This window comes from Hyla sarda, chromosome 8, assembly GCF_029499605.1.
Source record: "Hyla sarda isolate aHylSar1 chromosome 8, aHylSar1.hap1, whole genome shotgun sequence".
Classification (NCBI taxonomy): Eukaryota; Metazoa; Chordata; class Amphibia; order Anura; family Hylidae; genus Hyla; species Hyla sarda.
Genome location: NC_079196.1, coordinates 61,071,663 through 61,091,841, shown reverse-complemented (window position 1 = coordinate 61,091,841; position 20,179 = coordinate 61,071,663). Strand labels below are relative to the sequence as shown.

General features: G+C 44.3%; 1 protein-coding gene across 5 annotated transcripts in view; it reads left to right on the top strand.

Moving 5' to 3' along the window:
- The window catches only part of PDE11A (phosphodiesterase 11A), an 807,989-nt gene that overhangs the window by 727,654 nt on the left and 60,156 nt on the right, over nucleotides 1-20,179 (top strand). For all 5 annotated transcript variants that reach the window (XM_056536201.1, XM_056536200.1, XM_056536203.1 and 2 more), the window contains 2 exons: nucleotides 13,324-13,398; nucleotides 17,286-17,369. In XM_056536201.1, the coding sequence (XP_056392176.1) occupies nucleotides 13,324-13,398; nucleotides 17,286-17,369 (159 nt within the window). The remainder of the gene's footprint in view (nucleotides 1-13,323; nucleotides 13,399-17,285; nucleotides 17,370-20,179) is intronic.

Below are 20,179 nucleotides of genomic sequence, written 5' to 3'. Positions count from 1 at the left end.
CACAGCTTGTAAACGCTTTTTGTAGCCAGCCAAGAGTCTTTCAATTCTTGTTTGAGGTATCTTTGCCCATTCTTCCTTACAAAAGTCTTCCAGTTCTTTGAGATTTCTGGGCTGTCTGTTACGCACTGCTCTTTTAAGGCCTATCCATAGATTGTGAAGACCATGGCAAAACCATCAGTTTACGCCTATTGATGTAATCCCCTGTGGATTTCGAGGTGTGTTTAGGATCATTATCCATTTGTAGTAGCCATCCCTCTCTTTAACTTCAGTTTTTTTCAGATCGCATCAAGTTTGCATCCAAAATTTGCTGAAATTTTATTGAATCCATTTTTCCTTCTACTCATGAGATGTTTCCTGTGCCACTGGCTGCAAAAAGCATGATTGATCCACCCCCATGCTTAACAGTTCGACAGAGGTTCTTTTCTTTAAATTCTGTTCCCCTTCTTCTCCAAACGTACCTTTGCTCATTCCGGCCAAAAAGTTCAATTTTAACCTCATTGGTCCACAGAACTTGTTTCCAAAATGCATCAGGCTTGTCTATATGTTCATTTGCAAAGTTCAAACGCTGATTTTTGTGGTAAAGACCTAGAAGAAGTTTTCTTCTGATGACTCTTCCATGAAGACCATATTTGTACAAGTATCTCTTTATAGTGGAATAGTGTACCACAACCTCATAGTCTGAGGTCACCACTGCAACCAGCTCTCTATTCCACCACATATGCCCTAGTCCTGGGTTAAAAAGGGGGACTGTAATTAGATTACTGGAACTGCGTCCAGATATGACTCATCCCATAGCTGTTGGCAACAGCAAAATTCAAGATTAAATAATCAAAATTAATAACTGTGTAAAATAAAAGGAATATAAAATAAATAAATAAATAATTAAAAAATTGAAGATGATAAAAATAATAATAATAATAATCAAAATAAAAAAGATGAAAAAAATGAAAAAAATGAACAAAATACTAAATAAAGTGAAATAAAATGTGTAAAATGATATGGTGTACTGAATATATAGTATGTATATCAAAATTAATGAATATCACACATGTAATATACATCCCTGACTTCCGACAGAAAATATCAAACAATAACTAAATTCAATGTTATTTATTGTAAATGAATAAACGGAACATTTTTATATATAAACGTGAGTGACAATAATCCCCTCCGGTTACTGCAAAAAAGAAAGAGAAAGAACATGGTTAATAATATGTTCTAAAAGGAAATATTCCAAAAATCTAAATAGTCATATCACTTGTGTTTTATACACCGGTTTACATGTAACCTAACTCAGAGAATGTCCAGGACACATTACCTGCCTAGCACCCTATGTGAAATTTTGAAATCAACATTTAAACCATGAGGTCTCAAAGAATTAAGAATGTATATCCATTTAAGTTCAAGTCTCTTCAGACGTCCCTGCCTGTCACCCCCTCTTTTCAAAGGGGGTACATGGTCTAAGACCATGAATCTCAGGTCCCTTTCACTATGTGCAAGATCTGTAAAGTGCTTAGACACCGGGAGGTCAAGTTTTTTCTTACGAATTGAGTATCTGTGTTGATTCAGTCTAGTCTTGAGGTCCCATGTGGTCTCCCCAACATACAGGAGACCACACGGGCACCACAAGACATAGACGACAAAAGATGTACTACACGTAAGATATTGTCTGATGGGAAAAACTTGTCCTGTGGACGGATGACAAAAGGACTCACCCTTTGCCATAAGTCCACAGTTGGTACAAGATCGGCAGGGGAAGCTTCCCCTTCTAAAAGTGGTAAGGTACCGTTGGCCACTCCTCTTGGTAGACATATCTGCTTTTACCAACTTATCTTTCAAGTTTGTAGGTCTCCTATAGGCCATAATAGGAGGTGACTTCAATTCTGGAATGTGTGTATATCCCTCAAGTAAATTCCAGTGTTTCCTAACAATTCTGCCGATCTCAGGGGAAAGATCATTGTACGTGGAGACAAACGCTATGCGAGGATCTGTGGGTATCCTACTCTGTCCAGACACGAGTCCCCTTTGTGTCCTATCAATTCTGTCCTTTTGTCTCACTATTAATCCCACAGGGTATCCCCTATTCTTGAAATTTTGAACCATTCTATCCAGGGCCTTGTCATACTTTTCTTCCGAATCCGTGACCCTCCTTGCCCTCAGCAATTGGCTATAGGGCAAGGAGTTCACCATGGATCTAGGGTGACAACTATCGAATCTCAGCAATGTATTGCAGTCAGTGTCCTTTACATAGAGATCTGTAGTCAAATGGTTTCCCTGTATCGTCACTAGTACATCCAGAAAGCTCACCGAAACATAAGAGTGGGTCAAAGTGAAGCGAATGTCTGGGTCCTGTTCATTAAGATAGTCCTGAAAAGATAATAAATCAGTCAGTGTTCCAGTCCAAATCAAGAATACATCGTCTATGTATCTCCACCACTCCAGGATAAACCTGGAGTGGTGGGACACTGTCACGATGCCGGCTGGCAGGAGGTGGATCCTCTGTGCCAGAGAGGGATTGGCGTGGACCGTGCTAGTGGACCGGTTCTAAGTCACTACTGGTTTTCACCAGAGCCCGCCGCAAAGCGGGATGGTCTTGCTGCGGCGGTAGTGACCAGGTCGTATCCACTAGCAACGGCTCAACCTCTCTGACTGCTGAAGATAGGCGCGGTACAAGGGAGTAGACAGAAGCAAGGTCGGACGTAGCAGAAGGTCGGGGGCAGGCAGCAAGGATCGTAGTCAGGGGCAACGGCAGGAGGTCTGGAACACAGGCTAGGAACACACAAGGAAACGCTTTCACTGGCACAATGGCAACAAGATCCGGCGAGGGAGTGCAGGGGAAGTGAGGTATACATAGGGAGTGCACAGGTGAACACACTAATTAGAACCACTTGCGCCAATCAGCGGCGCAGTGGCCCTTTAAATCGCAGAGACCCGGCGCGCGCGCGCCCTAGGGAGCGGGGCCGCGCGCGCCGGGACAGGACCGACGGAGAGCGAGTCAGGTACGGGAGCCGGGGTGCGCATCGCGAGCGGGCGCCACCCGCATCGCGAATCGCATCCCGGCTGGAGGCGGTATCGCAGCGCACCGGGTCAGTGGATCTGACCGGAGCGCTGCAGTAGCGAGAGTGTAGCGAGCGCTCCGGGGAGGAGCGGGGACCCGGAGCGCTCGGCGTAACAGTACCCCCCCCCTTAGGTCTCCCCCTCTTCTTAGAGCCTGAGAACCTGAGGAGCAGACTTTTGTCTAGGATATTGTCCTCAGGTTCCCAGGATCTCTCTTCAGGACCACAACCCTTCCAATCGACCAAAAAAAAAGTTTTCCCTCTGACCTTCTTGGAGGCCAGTATCTCCTTTACGGAGAAGATGTCCGAGGAGCCGGAAACAGGAGTGGGAGAAACAAGTTTGGGAGAGAAACGGTTGATGATGAGTGGTTTAAGAAGAGAAACGTGAAAGGCATTAGGAATACGAAGAGAAGGAGGAAGAAGAAGTTTGTAAGAGACAGGATTAATCTGGCACAAAATTTTGAAAGGACCAAGATAGCGTGGTCCCAATTTGTAGCTAGGGACACGGAAGCGGACATATTTAGCGGAGAGCCATACCTTGTCTCCAGGAGAAAAAATGGGGGGAGCTCTTCTTTTCTTATCAGCAAACTTCTTCATGCGTGATGAAGCCTGTAAGAGAGAATTTTGGGTCTCTTTCCATATGGTGGAAAGATCACGAGATATTTCATCCACAGCGGGCAAACCAGAGGGCAAGGGAGTAGGGAGGCGGGGAAGAGGGTGACGGCCGTACACCACGAAAAATGGGGATTTGGAGGAAGATTCAGAGACTCTGAAGTTATACGAGAATTCGGCCCATGGTAGAAGATCTGCCCAGTCATCCTGGCGGGAGGAAACAAAATGCCGTAAATAATCACCCAGGACCTGGTTAACTCTTTCTACTTGCCCATTGGATTGAGGATGATAGGCAGAAGAAAAGTTTAATTTAATCTTGAGTTGTTTACAGAGAGCCCTCCAGAATTTTGACACGAATTGGACGCCTCTGTCCGAGACGATCTGCGTGGGCAACCCGTGAAGACGAAAAATGTGTACAAAAAATTGTTTTGCCAACTGAGGCGCTGAAGGGAGACCAGGAAGAGGGATGAAATGTGCCATCTTGGAGAATCGATCAACGACCACCCAAACAACAGTGTTGCCACGGGATGGGGGTAAGTCTGTAATAAAGTCCATACCAATCAGAGACCAAGGCTGTTCGGGGACAGGCAGAGGATGAAGAAGACCAGCGGGCTTCTGGCGAGGAGTCTTATCCCGGGCACAGACAGTGCAGGCTCGCACAAAATCCACAACATCCGTCTCCAGAGTCGGCCACCAATAGAAACGAGAGATGAGTTGCACGGATTTCTTGATGCCCGCATGACCTGCGAGATGGGAGGAGTGACCCCATTTGAGGATTCCGAGGCGTTGGCGTGGAGAGACGAAGGTCTTCCCTGGAGGAGTTTGCCTGATGGAGGCTGGAGAAGTGGAGATCAGGCAGTCAGGAGGAATGATGTGTTGCGGAGAGAGCTCTACTTCCGAGGCATCCGAGGAACGAGAGAGAGCATCGGCCCTAATGTTCTTATCGGCAGGCCGAAAGTGAATTTCAAAATTAAATCGGGCAAAGAACAGAGACCACCTGGCCTGGCGAGGATTCAGCCGTTGGGCAGACTGGAGATAGGAGAGGTTCTTGTGATCGGTGTAAATAATAACTGGAAATCTTGATCCCTCCAGCAGATGCCTCCATTCCTCAAGTGCTAATTTAATGGCTAGTAGCTCTCGATCCCCGATGGAGTAGTTCCTCTCCGCCGGAGAGAAGGTCCTAGAAAAAAAACCACAAGTAACAGCATGCCCGGAAGAATTTTTTTGTAGAAGGACCGCTCCAGCTCCTACTGAGGAGGCATCAACCTCCAATAGGAAGGGTTTAGATGGGTCAGGTCTGGAGAGCACGGGAGCCGAAGAAAAGGCAGACTTGAGCTGTTTAAAGGCGTCTTCCGCTTGAGGAGGCCATGACTTAGGATTGGCATTCTTTTTGGTTAAAGCCACGATAGGAGCCACAATGGTAGAAAAATGTGGAATAAATTGTCTGTAATAATTGGCGAACCCCAAAAAACGTTGGATAGCACGGAGTCCGGAGGGGCGTGGCCAATCTAACACGGCAGAGAGTTTGTCTGGATCCATTTGTAGTCCCTGGCCAGAGACCAAGTATCCTAGGAAAGGAAGAGATTGACATTCAAACAGACATTTCTCCATTTTGGCATAAAGTTGATTGTCACGAAGTCTCTGAAGAACCATGCGGACATGCTGGCGGTGTTCTTCTAGGTTGGCAGAAAAAATCAGGATATCGTCCAGATACACAACAACACAGGAATATAAGAGATCACGAAAAATTTCATTAACAAAGTCTTGGAAGACGGCAGGGGCGTTGCACAGGCCAAAGGGCATGACCAGATACTCAAAGTGTCCATCTCTAGTGTTAAATGCCGTTTTCCATTTATCCCCCTCTCTGATGCGGATGAGATTATAAGCACCTCTTAAGTCCAGTTTGGTAAAGATGTGGGCACCTTGGAGGCGATCAAAGAGTTCAGAGATGAGAGGTAGGGGGTAGCGGTTCTTTACCGTGATTTTATTAAGACCGCGGTAGTCAATGCAAGGACGTAGGGAGCCATCTTTTTTGGACACAAAGAAAAATCCGGCTCCGGCAGGAGAGGAGGATTTGCGGATAAAGCCCTTTTTTAAATTTTCCTGGATGTACTCAGACATAGCAAGAGTCTCTGGGGCAGAGAGAGGATAAATTCTGCCCCGGGGTGGAGTAGTGCCCGGGAGGAGGTCAATAGGACAGTCATAAGGCCTGTGAGGAGGTAGAGTCTCAGCTTGTTTTTTGCAAAAAACATCCGCAAAGTCCATATAGGCCTTAGGGAGACCGGTTACAGGGGGAACCACAGGGTCACGGCAAGGAGAACTGGGAACCGGTTTAAGGCAGTCCTTGAAACAAGAGGAACCCCAACTCTTGATCTCCCCAGCGGACCAATCCAGGGTTGGGGAATGGTGTTGAAGCCAGGGTAGTCCGAGGAGAATTTCGGAAGTGCAATTGGGGAGGACCAAAAACTCAATTTTCTCGTGATGAGGTCCGATGCACATTAGGAGGGGCTCCGTGCGGAAGCGTATGGTACAGTCCAATCTTTCATTGTTAACACAATTGATGTAGAGGGGTCTGGCGAGACTGGTCACCGGGATGTTGAACCTGTTGATGAGAGAGGCCAAAATAAAATTTCCTGCAGATCCGGAATCCAAGAAGGCCATAGTAGAGAAGGAGAAGGTAGAGGCAGATATCCGCACAGGCACAGTAAGACGTGGAGAAGCAGAGTTGACATCAAGGACTGTCTCACCTTTGTGCGGAGTCAGCGTACGTCTTTCCAGGCGGGGAGGACGGATAGGACAATCCTTCAGGAAGTGTTCGGTACCGGCACAGTACAGGCAGAGATTCTCCATGCGGCGTCGTGTCCTCTCTTGAGGTGTCAGGCGAGACCGGTCGACCTGCATAGCCTCCACGGCGGGAGGCACAGGAACGGATTGCAGGGGACCAGAGGAGAGAGGAGCCGGGGAGAAAAAACGCCTCGTGCGAACAAAGTCCATATCCTGGCGGAGCTCCTGACGCCTTTCGGAAAAACGCATGTCAATGCGAGTGGCTAGATGAATGAGTTCATGTAGGTTAGCAGGGATTTCTCGTGCGGCCAGAACATCTTTAATGTTGCTGGATAGGCCTTTTTTAAAGGTCGCGCAGAGGGCCTCATTATTCCAGGATAGTTCAGAAGCAAGAGTACGGAATTGTACGGCGTACTCGCCAACGGAAGAATTACCCTGGACCAGGTTCAACAGGGCAGTCTCAGCAGAAGAGGCTCGGGCAGGTTCCTCAAAGACACTTCGAATTTCCGAGAAGAAGGAGTGTACAGAGGCAGTGACGGGGTCATTGCGGTCCCAGAGCGGTGTGGCCCATGACAGAGCTTTTCCAGACAGAAGGCTGACTACGAAAGCCACCTTAGACCTTTCAGTAGGAAACTGGTCCGACATCATCTCCAAGTGCAGGGAACATTGAGAAAGAAAGCCACGGCAAAATTTAGAGTCCCCATCAAATTTATCCGGCAAGGATAGTCGTAGGCCTGAAGCGGCCACTCGCTGCGGAGGAGGTGCAGGAGCTGGCGGAGGAGATGATTACTGAAGCTGTGGTAGTAGCTGCTGTAGCATCACGGTCAGTTGAGACAGCTGGTGGCCTTGTTGCGCTATCTGTTGTGACTGCTGGGCGACCACCGTGGTGAGGTCGGCGACAACTGGCAGAGGGACTTCAGCGGGATCCATGGCCGGATCTACTGTCACGATGCCGGCTGGCAGGAGGTGGATCCTCTGTGCCAGAGAGGGATTGGCGTGGACCGTGCTAGTGGACCGGTTCTAAGTCACTACTGGTTTTCACCAGAGCCCGCCGCAAAGCGGGATGGTCTTGCTGCGGCGGTAGTGACCAGGTCGTATCCACTAGCAACGGCTCAACCTCTCTGACTGCTGAAGATAGGCGCGGTACAAGGGAGTAGACAGAAGCAAGGTCGGACGTAGCAGAAGGTCGGGGCAGGCAGCAAGGATCGTAGTCAGGGGCAACGGCAGGAGGTCTGGAACACAGGCTAGGAACACACAAGGAAACGCTTTCATTGGCACAATGGCAACAAGATCCGGCGAGGGAGTGCAGGGGAAGTGAGGTATACATAGGGAGTGCACAGGTGAACACACTAATTAGAACCACTTGCGCCAATCAGCGGCGCAGTGGCCCTTTAAATCGCAGAGACCCGGCGCGCGCGCGCCCTAGGGAGCGGGGCCGCGCGCGCCGGGACAGGAACGACGGAGAGCGAGTCAGGTACGGGAGCCGGGGTGCGCATCGCGAGCGGGCGCCACCCGCATCGCGAATCGCATCCCGGCTGGAGGCGGTATCGCAGCGCACCGGGTCAGTGGATCTGACCGGAGTGCTGCAGTAGCGAGAGTGTAACGAGCGCTCCGGGGAGGAGCGGGGACCCGGAGCGCTCGGCGTAACAGACACATAGACGTAACGCTCTTCAAATTGTGACATAAAGATGTTGGCATACGTTGGCGCAACGTTGCTACCCATTGCGGTACCCCGCTTTTGCAAGAAAAATTTATCATTAAACACAAAGTAATTGTTTTCGAGTACTATACGTAATAAGGCAACAATAAAGTCAATTTTAGCGGATGAAAAACCTGCCTGTAGTAAAGATGTGGTGACAGCCTTCACACCCCCACCATGCTGGATGGAGGTGTAGAGGCTCACCACATCAAAAGAGGCAATAATTGCCCCTTCTGGAATTTCAATATTTTCAATCCTAGAGAGAAAATCTGAAGTATCCCTAATATAGGATTTAGCTTGTGTAGCAAATGATCTGAGTACCTTATCAAGAAAGATAGAGACTCTAGAAGTTATAGAGTTTCTACCCGAAACAATTGGGCGCCCTGGTGGATTTGTCAAATCTTTATGCACCTTCGGTAAAAGGTAAAGTTGTGGTGTGACTGGGAATAAGACCGTAAGATATTTTTTAACATCCTCATCTATCACAGACATGCTTAGCCCCATCTCCAACACTACCCTAATCTTTTTTTCTATAGTGAATTTTGGATCACCTGATAATTGTTCGTAGACCTCTGTGTCCTCAAGTTGTCTCTTTGCCTCATTCATGTATTGTCTCCTGTCCATGACCACGACCGCTCCACCCTTATCCGCTGGTTTAATTACTAGGTCGTGGTCATGGACAAGAGACGACACTGCATCCAATTCACCCTTAGTCATGTTAGGATGTTTCAATTTAACATTCCTATTTTTTAACTTCAACAAATCCCTTCTAATGCAATCAGCATAGGTATCAATATCATGAGTATCAAAAACAGGATTGAAGTCACTCACATTTTTCCAAGGCGATGGATGTTAGTGCTGGGCGGTATACTGGTTTATACCGAATACAGGTGTGTTTTTCTGTACGGCATTAATTTTTCCCTATACCGCAATACTGGTTGGGCCCTCCCCTCCTCGAATGAAGAATTATCAGCCGAAGTGCGCTTGGTAACTAATCATATATGACCGGCAGGCGCTGTCCCCACATCGGGGGACTAATCATGTTACCTGCAGGCACTGATCTCCTTTTCCTCCTGTGAGCCGCGGCGCTGAAAATGAGTTGTGAGTCGCAGGACGGAGAACGGAAGCTGCCACCTCCCCCTGCAAGCGCTGAAAGCCAGTGGGCGCTACAGAAGTTAGGGGGAAATGAGTGGAAAAAAATACCATCAAATACCGTGGAACTGCCATAGGTTTGAAACCACCCAACACTAATGGTTGTCCAGATTGTTTGGAGCAATCCTGCATGAAGTTTTATGATTCTAAATATTGTAAGATTAAGCTCTGCCCAGTCATGCCCAGCTTGGCAGTAAAAATTGTACCTTGTAAGCAGTGGTCAGTGTGTAGCGTGTCTTACTACTGACCTAACATATAAACAATGAAGATTTTTGGCGTAGGCTATGCTCACATGGTGGAATCTGGTGGAAAAATTCAGCTCGGAAATTGAATTTCCGCAGCAGATTTTTCCATTGCGGAAATTCAGATTACAGCCTTACAGAATTATGTCAATTCATACTGTGGAATCTGCTCAGAAATGCATAGCTCTCTATCCTCTCGAAAAATTCTGCCAGAACAGTAAACTCGTTCAATGTTCTGGTGGATCTCCTCTCTGCAGACTTTATGGGGATGGCAACGTCTGCGTGGACTGATTCATTTGGCCCTGGTTGGCACTGCCCGCTCTCGGATTCCGTAGTGTGAACCTGGCCTTAGGGCTTGTTCATACTCCTAAATTTTGCAAAAATGCAAAAACCATGGCACACAAGTTATTTAACGCAAATTCAAGTTGAATTTCCATGTGGGAATTCTGCCTCGAATCCTTGTGGAATCAAAGCTCATTGATGTCAATGGAAGGACCTGAGAAGGTTTATTTTCTGTTTCATTAATGGACATGTCAATTCTTGAAGCAGAAAATATTCCTGGTCAGGATCCATGAGGATTCCAGGTAGGATTTCCACATATAATTTCAGCTTGAATCTGCTTTAAATTACTTGTGTGCCATGGAAATTAGAGGAAATTCAGTGAGGAAATTCAGCAGTATGGATCAGCCCTAAGGCTACGTTCACATGGTGGATTTTCTTCAATTACACAGAAATACCATTCAGCAAAGCTTGCTGAATGGAATTGCGGAATTCTGCCAGAATTTCAGCCGAATTTCTGTGTTCTTAGAATTTTGCCGAATTTCAAGCATCATTAATTTCAATGGTATTCCACCATGGAAATCGGAATTTCCTTGGGGAAATTCCGCTGTCTGAATGGGACACTGGAATCAATAGGCATTACATTTCTGCAACATTTTTTGCGGAATTCTCCCGCGGAATTCCACATGGAAATACTGCCATGTGAACATAGCCTTAGGCCTTAGGCTATGTTCACATGGCGGAATGTCTGCAATACCTAGGACCGCTCTCATAGACGGCAATGCATTTCCTTATGGAATCTGCAAAAAAAATTCCGCACAGACATTCTGCAGTGTGAACATGGCCTTAGACTGAATGTGGCAAAATCTGATAACCTTGTGTTCATCTAACAGTTCTGCATTTAGCCCATTTTTATTTTCTTACCGAATCATAAAGCTATTGATCGTAGCTGGATATTATCATGTATTGTGTTGGAAAATTGGGTAACATAATAGGGAGTATTATATCAGCAGCTTAGTGTTGGTGGAGACTTCAGCACAGAAGGATTTAGGGGTACTGATTTATTTCTGACACATTCAAAGTCAGGCAGGAGGGAAAGCAAGTTGAATGTTTTCCCTGCATAGCAGAGGTATAACAAGTAAGACAAGAGAAAAACCTTAGAAATCAACACTTCATAGTAAAGAATAAAATAGCTGGGTGCCCACTGCAGTTGAGGTTAACTAGCTGATCCTGAGAGCCATTGTCCCATGAATGAATGCAGCACTCCATTCATTCTCTAGGGTGGTGTTTCCAAACCAGGGTGCCTTCAGCTGTTTTAAAAACTACAACTCCCAATATGCTCGGACAGCCAAAGACTGTTTGGGCATGCTCGGAGTTGTAGTTTTGCAACAGCTGAAGGCACCCTGGTTGGGAAGCACTGCTCTAGGGGCTTCTGAACAATAAGTATTCTGAAGCTCCATAGAGAATGAATGGAGCGCTGATCACTCATGCACGTTGCTTAATTCATTCAAAGGATATTTGACCGCCATTCTCTAGATCAGTGGGGGCCCAGTGGTTGGACCCCAACAATAAACTAGTTATCCTTCATCATTATGATAGAGGATGTGGGGAACTTTTGATGTTGGAATTACCCCTTTAAACTTTCCCTGTTTTGATGCTATAGATACAGTATATTGAACATATGTTTGCTGTTTCCCCACAGTTTACAGCTTATCACCTTGAAGGGGTACTCCAGTGGAAATCTTTTTTTTTTTTTTTTAATCAACTGGTGCCAGAAAGTTAAACAGATTTGTAAATTACTTCCATTAAAAAATCTTAATCCTTCCAGTACTTATTAGCTGCTGAATACTACATAGGAAATTATTTTCTTTTTGGAACACAGAGCTCTCTGCTGACATCATGACCACAGTGCTCTCTGCTGACATCTCTGTCCATTTTAAGAACTGTCCAGAGTAGGAGAAAATCCCCCATAGCAAACATATGCTGCTCTGGACAGTTCCTAAAATGGACAGACATCTCAGCAGAGAGCACTGTGGTCATGATGTCAGAAGAGAGCACTGTGTTCCAAAAAGAAAATAATTTCCTATGTGGTATTCAGCAGTTAATAAGTACTGAAAGGATAAAGATTTTTTAATAGAAGTAATTTACAAATCTGTTTAACTTTCTGGCACCAGTTGATTAAAAAAAAAGTTTTACACTGGAGTACCCCTTTAAGACCCTTCCAACAAAAATGGGATTGTGCAAAGCAGAGAACCCCTTTAAAGAAAGTTGCTAACTTAAAGGGGTATTCCAGGCAAAACCTTTATATACATATATATACTGGCTCCGGAAAGTTAAACAGATTTGTAAATTACTTCTATTTAAAAATCTTAATCCTTCCAATAGTTATTAGCTTCTGAAGTTTTCTGTCTAACTGCTCAATGATGATGTCACGTCCCGGGAGCTGTGCATGATGGGAGAATATCCCCGTAGGAACTGCACAGCTCCCGGGACGTGAGTCATCAGAGAGCACTTAGACAGAAAACAACAACTCAACTTCAGAAGCTAATAACTATTGGAAGGATTAAGATTTTTTAATAGAAGTAATTTACAAATCTGTTTAACTTTCCGGAGCCAGTTAATATATAAAAAAAAGTTTTGGCCTAGAATACCCCTTTAAGTCATATATTTTGTCATGCTTGCCTCTGCTGACTTTGAAAATGACTGTGTGTGTGTTTTAACATGTGTGTCTGCATGTGTGTATGTGTCTTCATGTGTGCCTTTGTGTAAGCATTTGTGTGAGTGTGTGTATCTGTATGTGTGTGTGCACATGTGTGTATGTGTCTTCATGTGTGCCTTTGTGTAAGCATTTGTGTGAGTGTGTGTATCTGTATGTGTGTGTGCACATGTGTGTATGTGTCTTCATGTGTGCCTTTGTGTAAGCATTTGTGTGAGTGTGTGTATCTGTATGTGTGTGTGCACATGTGTGTATGTGTCTGCGCATGTGTGTTTGCATGTGTGTGTGTATGTGTGTGTATGGCAATTTAGTCTGTAAAATTAAATAATCCCGGTGTTCTTCCCTTTCTCTTTTCCATGAAAAATCTTGAGGAATGCAAAGCAAACAAGGTGCAGTGTTGTAGTCTTTTCAGCCATCATCCACCCCACCTCTCAGACAGCTTGTATCCCTCCGCTCTGGCACTACCGCAGGCACTGTCACATGCTGACATTGATGAATCAGTTTCTGCATAGTTTTTAAATTTGAGGGCTTTCCATTCATTCAGTCAAATGTCTTCCTCGGCCATCACATCCTGAGGGTAATATGAATGAATACAAAGAATACTGATTAGCATCAATAGCGGGAGCCGGCAGAATCACATCCAGCCATGCATATTTACAGGGAAAGGTTTTTACACCAGGAACAAAGACTTGAGGATAGCTTTAGTTGAGAGATTGCGTGTTTGAAAAGTTCAAAACAATGGAGAACTGGAATGGTCTATAATCTCATCTCTTTTACTTTTAGGTGGCCGAACTAGTGACCAGTGAATTCTTCGAGCAAGGAGACCGAGAACGATCCGAGCTCAAACTGACTCCTTCAGTAAGTGGTGTATGAGGCTTAGGAAACATCCAGTATAGGTTAGACGAAGAAGAAGGACATTTTAGCGCATCAAATTTATTAGGTGCTATAGCTTCATAACATTTCTACAGAGCATCAGTGTCCCATGCCCTAGCAGAACTTTCTATAGGCATATTAAAGAGTACCTTTCATTACAAAAATATCAACATATTTTACCAGTCGTTGTCTCAGTGCTGAGACTCCTCCCATCATTAGAACAAGTGGGGAGAAGAACGCAGCTCTATACTTCACTCCGCAGCTCACTGCAATTTCTGCCCAGTTGGAGTATATGTGTTCCATAGACTTATAAGAGCGTCTGTCTAGTACAGGTGAACAGAGATCGCAGTGAGCCGGGGAGTGAAGGGCATAACAGTGCACCGAGACCCAGATCGATTACACGTTTTGACATGTCTCTGTTACATGGTAAAAGTATTTTTTAAATTACAGGAACACTTTAAGTCCCTATAGACAGTAGGAGTGGCATACAAGCCTCCTATTAAAGGGGTACTCTACCCCTAGATATCTTATCCCCTATCCAAAGGATAGGAGATAAGATGTCTGATTGCGGGAGTCCTGCTATCTCCATGCAGCACCCGGCATTCTAAACAGCATGTTTATAACGCTGGGTTCTTGTGGCTGGGGTCGTGACACCACGCCCCCTCATAACGTCTCACCACACCCCCTCCATTCATGTCACGACCCCGCCGCGGGAGCCCAGCATTCTAAACATACTGTCGTCTTATCCCCTATTCTTTGGAAAGAAGATAAGATGTCTAAGGGCGGAGTGCCCCTTTAATATCCATAGTGTCTGACTATAGATCAGCCCTTTTTCATAGCCACCAAACTGGCACTTTACTACTTTAAACCACTGATCGACACAGGCCATTCAAATATGTTATAGGCAGTTTATATGGATGTGAAGCATCAAATGCTATTTCTAAAGGCAATTTCTACTTTTTACAGGAAGCAAAATTAACGGCTAGTAAAAGTGAGATATTCTGTATTTGGCAGCCTGGCCATAGATCTACAGTGAACACATGTGCTCATGTGGGTGGTACAAATCAATGCTAAACAGTTATTTGTGTGCACATAGTGAGCCGTCAATCACTGATTAGGACCGCCCACTTGACTACTTAGCCCAGAATGATCAGAGGTTTACATAAATAAATATAAATTTATCCTGGAACGTTTCCCAATTATATATCAATCTGCTCAGCTTCTTCTGATCTATAACATGCCGGCTGAAGACTGGACTGGGTACATTTTTATTGTGACAGTTTACCTTTAAATTAAGGGGAATCCAAGAACTAATTGGTCTTGAAGGACCTCAACTACAGATGAATCCATACCAATGTATTGGTATCTTCCCTAAACTGAGAATAGGTTTTTCTCATGAGTATTCCTGAGATTAAGTAAAAAAAAAAATTGATGTTCGTAAATACTTAGTCCAGGTTCACACTACGAAAATTCCTCTGGAAAATTCTACACAAAATTCTGTGTGGATTCTGCTTGCAGCAGCTTCCTCAGGAATCAGCACTTAAAGAGGTTATCCACCATAAGGTGATTTTAGTACTTACCTGCCATAATTGGGCATTTCCTGTTGCATTTTGTTCTCTAAACTACACATCCCACAGTTCCATGCTTGAAAGTTTGAGGTCACTTTCCTTCCTCCCACACACGAGCCACCACACACATTGAAACACTGTGTTTTCTAACCAGGGGGCCTACAGCTGTTGCAAAGTTGAAGCAGGATAGGCTCCCTCTGATCACCTGATTAGTGAGTCAAGTCTCGGCTGCATTGCAACCTGGGAAATTCCGAGACATGAGTAATTTTGTATGCTGTTAAAAATAAATATCGGGGTTAAAATCACAGAAGAATTGCGAGAAAACCGTCACACACAGGTACAGACACTATATTATGAATTATACTAACTTTACAGCCCCTGTAGCATAGTCAAATAAAAAAAGATCCTGGAATACTCCTTTAATGTCTGCACGGGCATGAAGCACCTTCCCATTCACAGCGCAGTCCCAGGAACATGTTCATTTTTACAGCAAGATCAATCCCTGTTGGAAGGTTCTCAGTGGAACTTCCCACATGTTAACAGCGCAGCAGAATCTCATTGAAATCAATGGGAGGCTGCTGCAAGAGGAATCCGTACAGAATTATATTTCTGTAGAGTCAATAGGGCCTTATAGTTTTATGGACGTACTGTATCACAATTTAGCACAACACAACACAATCTAACTTGGCATTAGATAACTATATATGATCCAGTCATTATTGCTCACTTTTGCCATTAGATTGTGCCTTTCATCCAAAAGTTATAAAGTGAATGTCCACTTTTTAGTACCATGTCAGTTTTAGGTCTATTTTATGCAATATTTGTAGTGGTCAAAACTCTATAAGGGAAATGTATCATTCTTTTCAAACATACGGCTTTTATATGACAATTTGTTTTTATCTTACTTACTTACTCTAGAGAGTGATGGGGGGGGGGGGGGGCGTACTGCATTGGGTGACACCCTGACTGACCTGCCTGGCACTAAAAAGCTGCACTCCAACTATCCCGCAACAACCCATCCACCCTCCTCAGAAATTAAAACGTTTTTTTAAATATACTATGCCGCACCATGAATATCCGTACTCTGGAGGCTTTTTTGTTTAATTTTGAGCCCGCATTTTGTGACGTTTGTGGGCGGAGTCTTGCATCGCTGCGCTGAGGCTGGAGTTTACGTCAGGAAGGAAGACAGCGCAGCATCAACAGGCACATAAACAATAGTAAAGCCGCAAAAAAAAAAAAAAAAAAACGGCTCGGTACATTACCACCCAAAAATGTGCATGAAGCTGTATTACTATGGATGTTTCTTTTTTCAAGGAAAAATTTTAGTACCACACATGGGTTATTTACGTCATCTGTAAAAATTCATACACAATTATTTTTTGCCTTATTGGTTATATACCGTATTTATCAGGGTATACCACGCACCGGCCTATAACACGCACCCTCATTTTACCAAGGATATTTGGGTAAAAAAAGTTTTTTACCCAAATATCCATGGTAAAATGAGGGTGCGTGTGTGCGCGTGTATACCCCGATATACCCCCAGGAAAGGCAGGGGGAGAGAGGCCGTCGCTGCCCGCTTCTCTCCCCCTGCCTTTCCTGGGGTCTAGAGCGCTGCTGTCGGCCCTTTTCACCCCCTGGTTATCGGCGCCGCTGCCCATTCTGTCCCCCTGACTATCGGTGCCAGCGCCGATAGCCAGGGGGAGAGAAGCGGCACCGACAGCCAGGGGGAGAGAAGGGGCAGCGGCACCCATTGCCGGCGCCGCTGCCCCGTTGCCTCCCCCCATCCCCGGTGGCATAATTACCTGAGTCAGGTCCGCGCTGCTGCAGGCCTCCATCGTGCGTCCCCAGCGTCATTGCTATGCACGGCGCGGCGCACTGACGTCATGTGCCGCGCCGTTCAGCGCATAGCAACGACGCCGGGGACGCACGCCGGAGGCCTGCAGCAGCGCGGACCCGACTCAGGTAATTATGCCACCGGGGATGGGGGGAGGCAACGGGGCAGCGGCGCCGGCAATGGGTGCCGCTGCCCCTTCTCTCCCAATTTTACGCCAAAAAAAAATCTACTATGGAGCTTGATAAATCTCCTCTGTTTTTACGGAACTTCAAATTACCTTTACAGTCATAGAGTTTAACAATAAAATACAGGTTGTCTTTATCCACCACTAGGGAAGCTTAGAGACTTACTGCATACTGTTTTACTTTTGAGTTCAATGTACGGAATAAATAGTGTGCAGTAAACGTACAAAAGAAAGCTGAAAGTCTGACTTTTTATAGCTAATTGTCTCCTTTTTTTTTTTCCAGGCCATTTTTGACCGTAACAGAAAAGATGAGCTTCCTAGATTGCAATTGGAATGGATTGACAATATATGTTTGCCTTTGTATGAGGTATGTAAATGTCATACTGTAGAATTATTATAAGGTTGCTAAAGAGTGACACTGTCTATACTACAGAGTAATATAAATAGCTTTTATTTTACTGTATTTAATAATTATTTATATAGCTCCACTATAAGACGCAGTGATTTTTTATTTTTGCATTTATTCCCTCCTAGCCATATCTCTTTCTATTTCCCACCTACAGACCCATATGAGGGCTTTTTTTGTGCCTTCAATTGTACTTTGTAATGATGTCACTCATTTTACTATAAAATCTACAGTGAAACAAAAAAAAATATATATATATAAGTGGGGCGAAATAAAAAATAAGAAAAATGCCATTTTACTACTTTTGGGGCTTCCGTTTCTATGCAGTGCACTGTCTGGTAAAAATGTATGTTATCTTTATTCTGAAAGTCAATAGAATTACAACGATACACAATGTAGAACAGAACAAAGAAAAAGAGGGTCCTTGCGCTCAGGAACCAAGACTCAGTATAAAGTGGGGAAGTAAATAAACCTGAATCAACTCACTACTCCGTGGGGGGACCAAAAGATGGTATAATGGTACCCCCCTCCATGTCCGCTTGATACAGGCTCCCAAATGTCATTCATGAAGTCCAGATGATGAAAATGCTTCATATAGGACCACTGGAGGCTTGCGTATCAAAGAGTGATTTATTCTAATAAAGTGCTAAAATCATGGCAACCCGTTTCTGGGAGATGTTGTAACACTCCCCTTCATCAGGCTGTATGCGTTGCCATGATTTTAGCACTTTCTTAGAATAAATCACTATTTGATACGCAAGCCTCCAGTGGTCCTATATGAAGCATTTTCATCATCTGGACTTCATGAATGACATTTGGGAGCCTGTATCAAGCGGACGTGGAGGGGGGTACCATTATACCATCTTTTGGTCCCCCCACGGAGTAGTGAGTTGATTCAGGTTTATTTACTTCCCCACTTTATACTGAGTCTTGGTTCCTGAGCGCAAGCACCCTCTTTTTCTTTGTTCTGTTCTATGTATCAAGCCTGGGTGGACATTACCTTCTGGGGAATTGGAGCTGCGCCCTCCCTATCATCAGGGATCTTGAATAAGAGGAACCAGGCGTTCATTGTTCATACCTACTTGGCCCTAGGTGTTGTGGAGAGTCAACCAATTTCTATTGGTGCCCCTCCACCACGCCAGGTGAGTCCATTGGAGTTATATTGTGGCTTTATTTATATTCATTTTTGGATGAGCGCTGCTGTTTTTTTAAATCTCTTTTCTTTGTAACGATACACAATGTATATAGGTTTTATTTTATTTAACTACTTTTTTTGTACAAAAGAGCAACTAACCAATCAGAATCTCCTGCTATATTTGAACCATGAGCTAAGCAACATGAGCAACACTAATGGATCACATTGGATCATGTTTTTCAAAGTATCCCTGTTATAAAACATACTGATTTCCCCAATGGTCCAGTATTAATTTCTACAGGAATTTACATGGAAACAGCAAATAGGCAACCTCTAAAACATATTGACCTCTTCCTGTGCCAATTTGTACAGTCAGTGATCAGGAAAGAAGAAGATAAGGAGAAAATATCAAAGATATGTATCATACTGAAACACTGTCAGCAATCAATACTGACTCACTGAACCTTTTTGTCATGGTGTTTGGCAGTAAAGTAAATGTGAGTGCTTGTTATCTAAGTGACAGTATACAAGTGAATGTATACAAACAGAATCTAACTAATCTAATAACACTTAGTATATTGAGTAAACATTCACAGTGCAGAGAGAAAATTAAACAAACCTGTGAATTTCTGTAGATCCCCAATAGCTATAATCACCTTCCCCAAATGTTTACTGTAGCTCTAAATAAGATAGAGAAAATGAATAGAATGAATAGAATTTGGGCCTTTCCTCCCTGCAAATGTGTTTCATCTCATCAATATTTCAAGGATGTAGGATGCCTTGTGTGCACAGTCTTCTTCAGGTCAAGACACAGCATCTCAATAAGATAAAGGTCAAGACTCTGACTGAACATTGTAAAATTATTGTTTAAACTGAAAAACAGTAAGCAGATTGCGCTCTCCTATTGTAGAACCTCCGACAAAAAAAATATGGAGGAGACAATGGTGGATCATTCAAACTCACCAATACAGGTTGTGCAGCAAGTGGACACAACACACTGATTCATTCATAGATGGAAACTTGCACAGGTTGCAACTTTATCCTGAATGCCGAAGCGTTAGAGATGCACAAGGCTGAACCACACTGGAGTTCTGAGGTCAGGATTACATAAGTGCTACCCGGAGCCACGGAGATCAATAAAAGGATCCTTTATTCCATTAAAATGTACAACATCAGTTTCGGATCCGTGACGGTTCCTTCCTAAATTATTGTTTAGGTCATTTACTTTTCTCTTTGTTTTGTTGCCTCACCCAATGTCTATTTAGTTTGAAATACTGCAATTGCATTCTACTGTAAAATGTTTTGATACACCTTTAAATACATTTTCCCTGAATGATCAAATGGCAACCAGGTCATAAGAAACCATGCCCCAAACCATGACAATTGGTGATGGAGTTTTGTTGGTGGTGTGCAAAGTCCTCTTTCCCTGAAACATGGCTGTGTGCATTTGTGCTAGATGGTTCCACTTTTTAATCAACTTTCAATAGAATGTATTGTCAAAAGCATTATGGAAGTCCAGATGGTCTTGGCAAGCTTGATAGATGCCACAATGTAGTATTAGAAGACATAAAACACAAAGCACTTCCTTGTGTGGGATCACCAAAGTAGGTTGTGATAAGAGCTTGATTCGTTACTC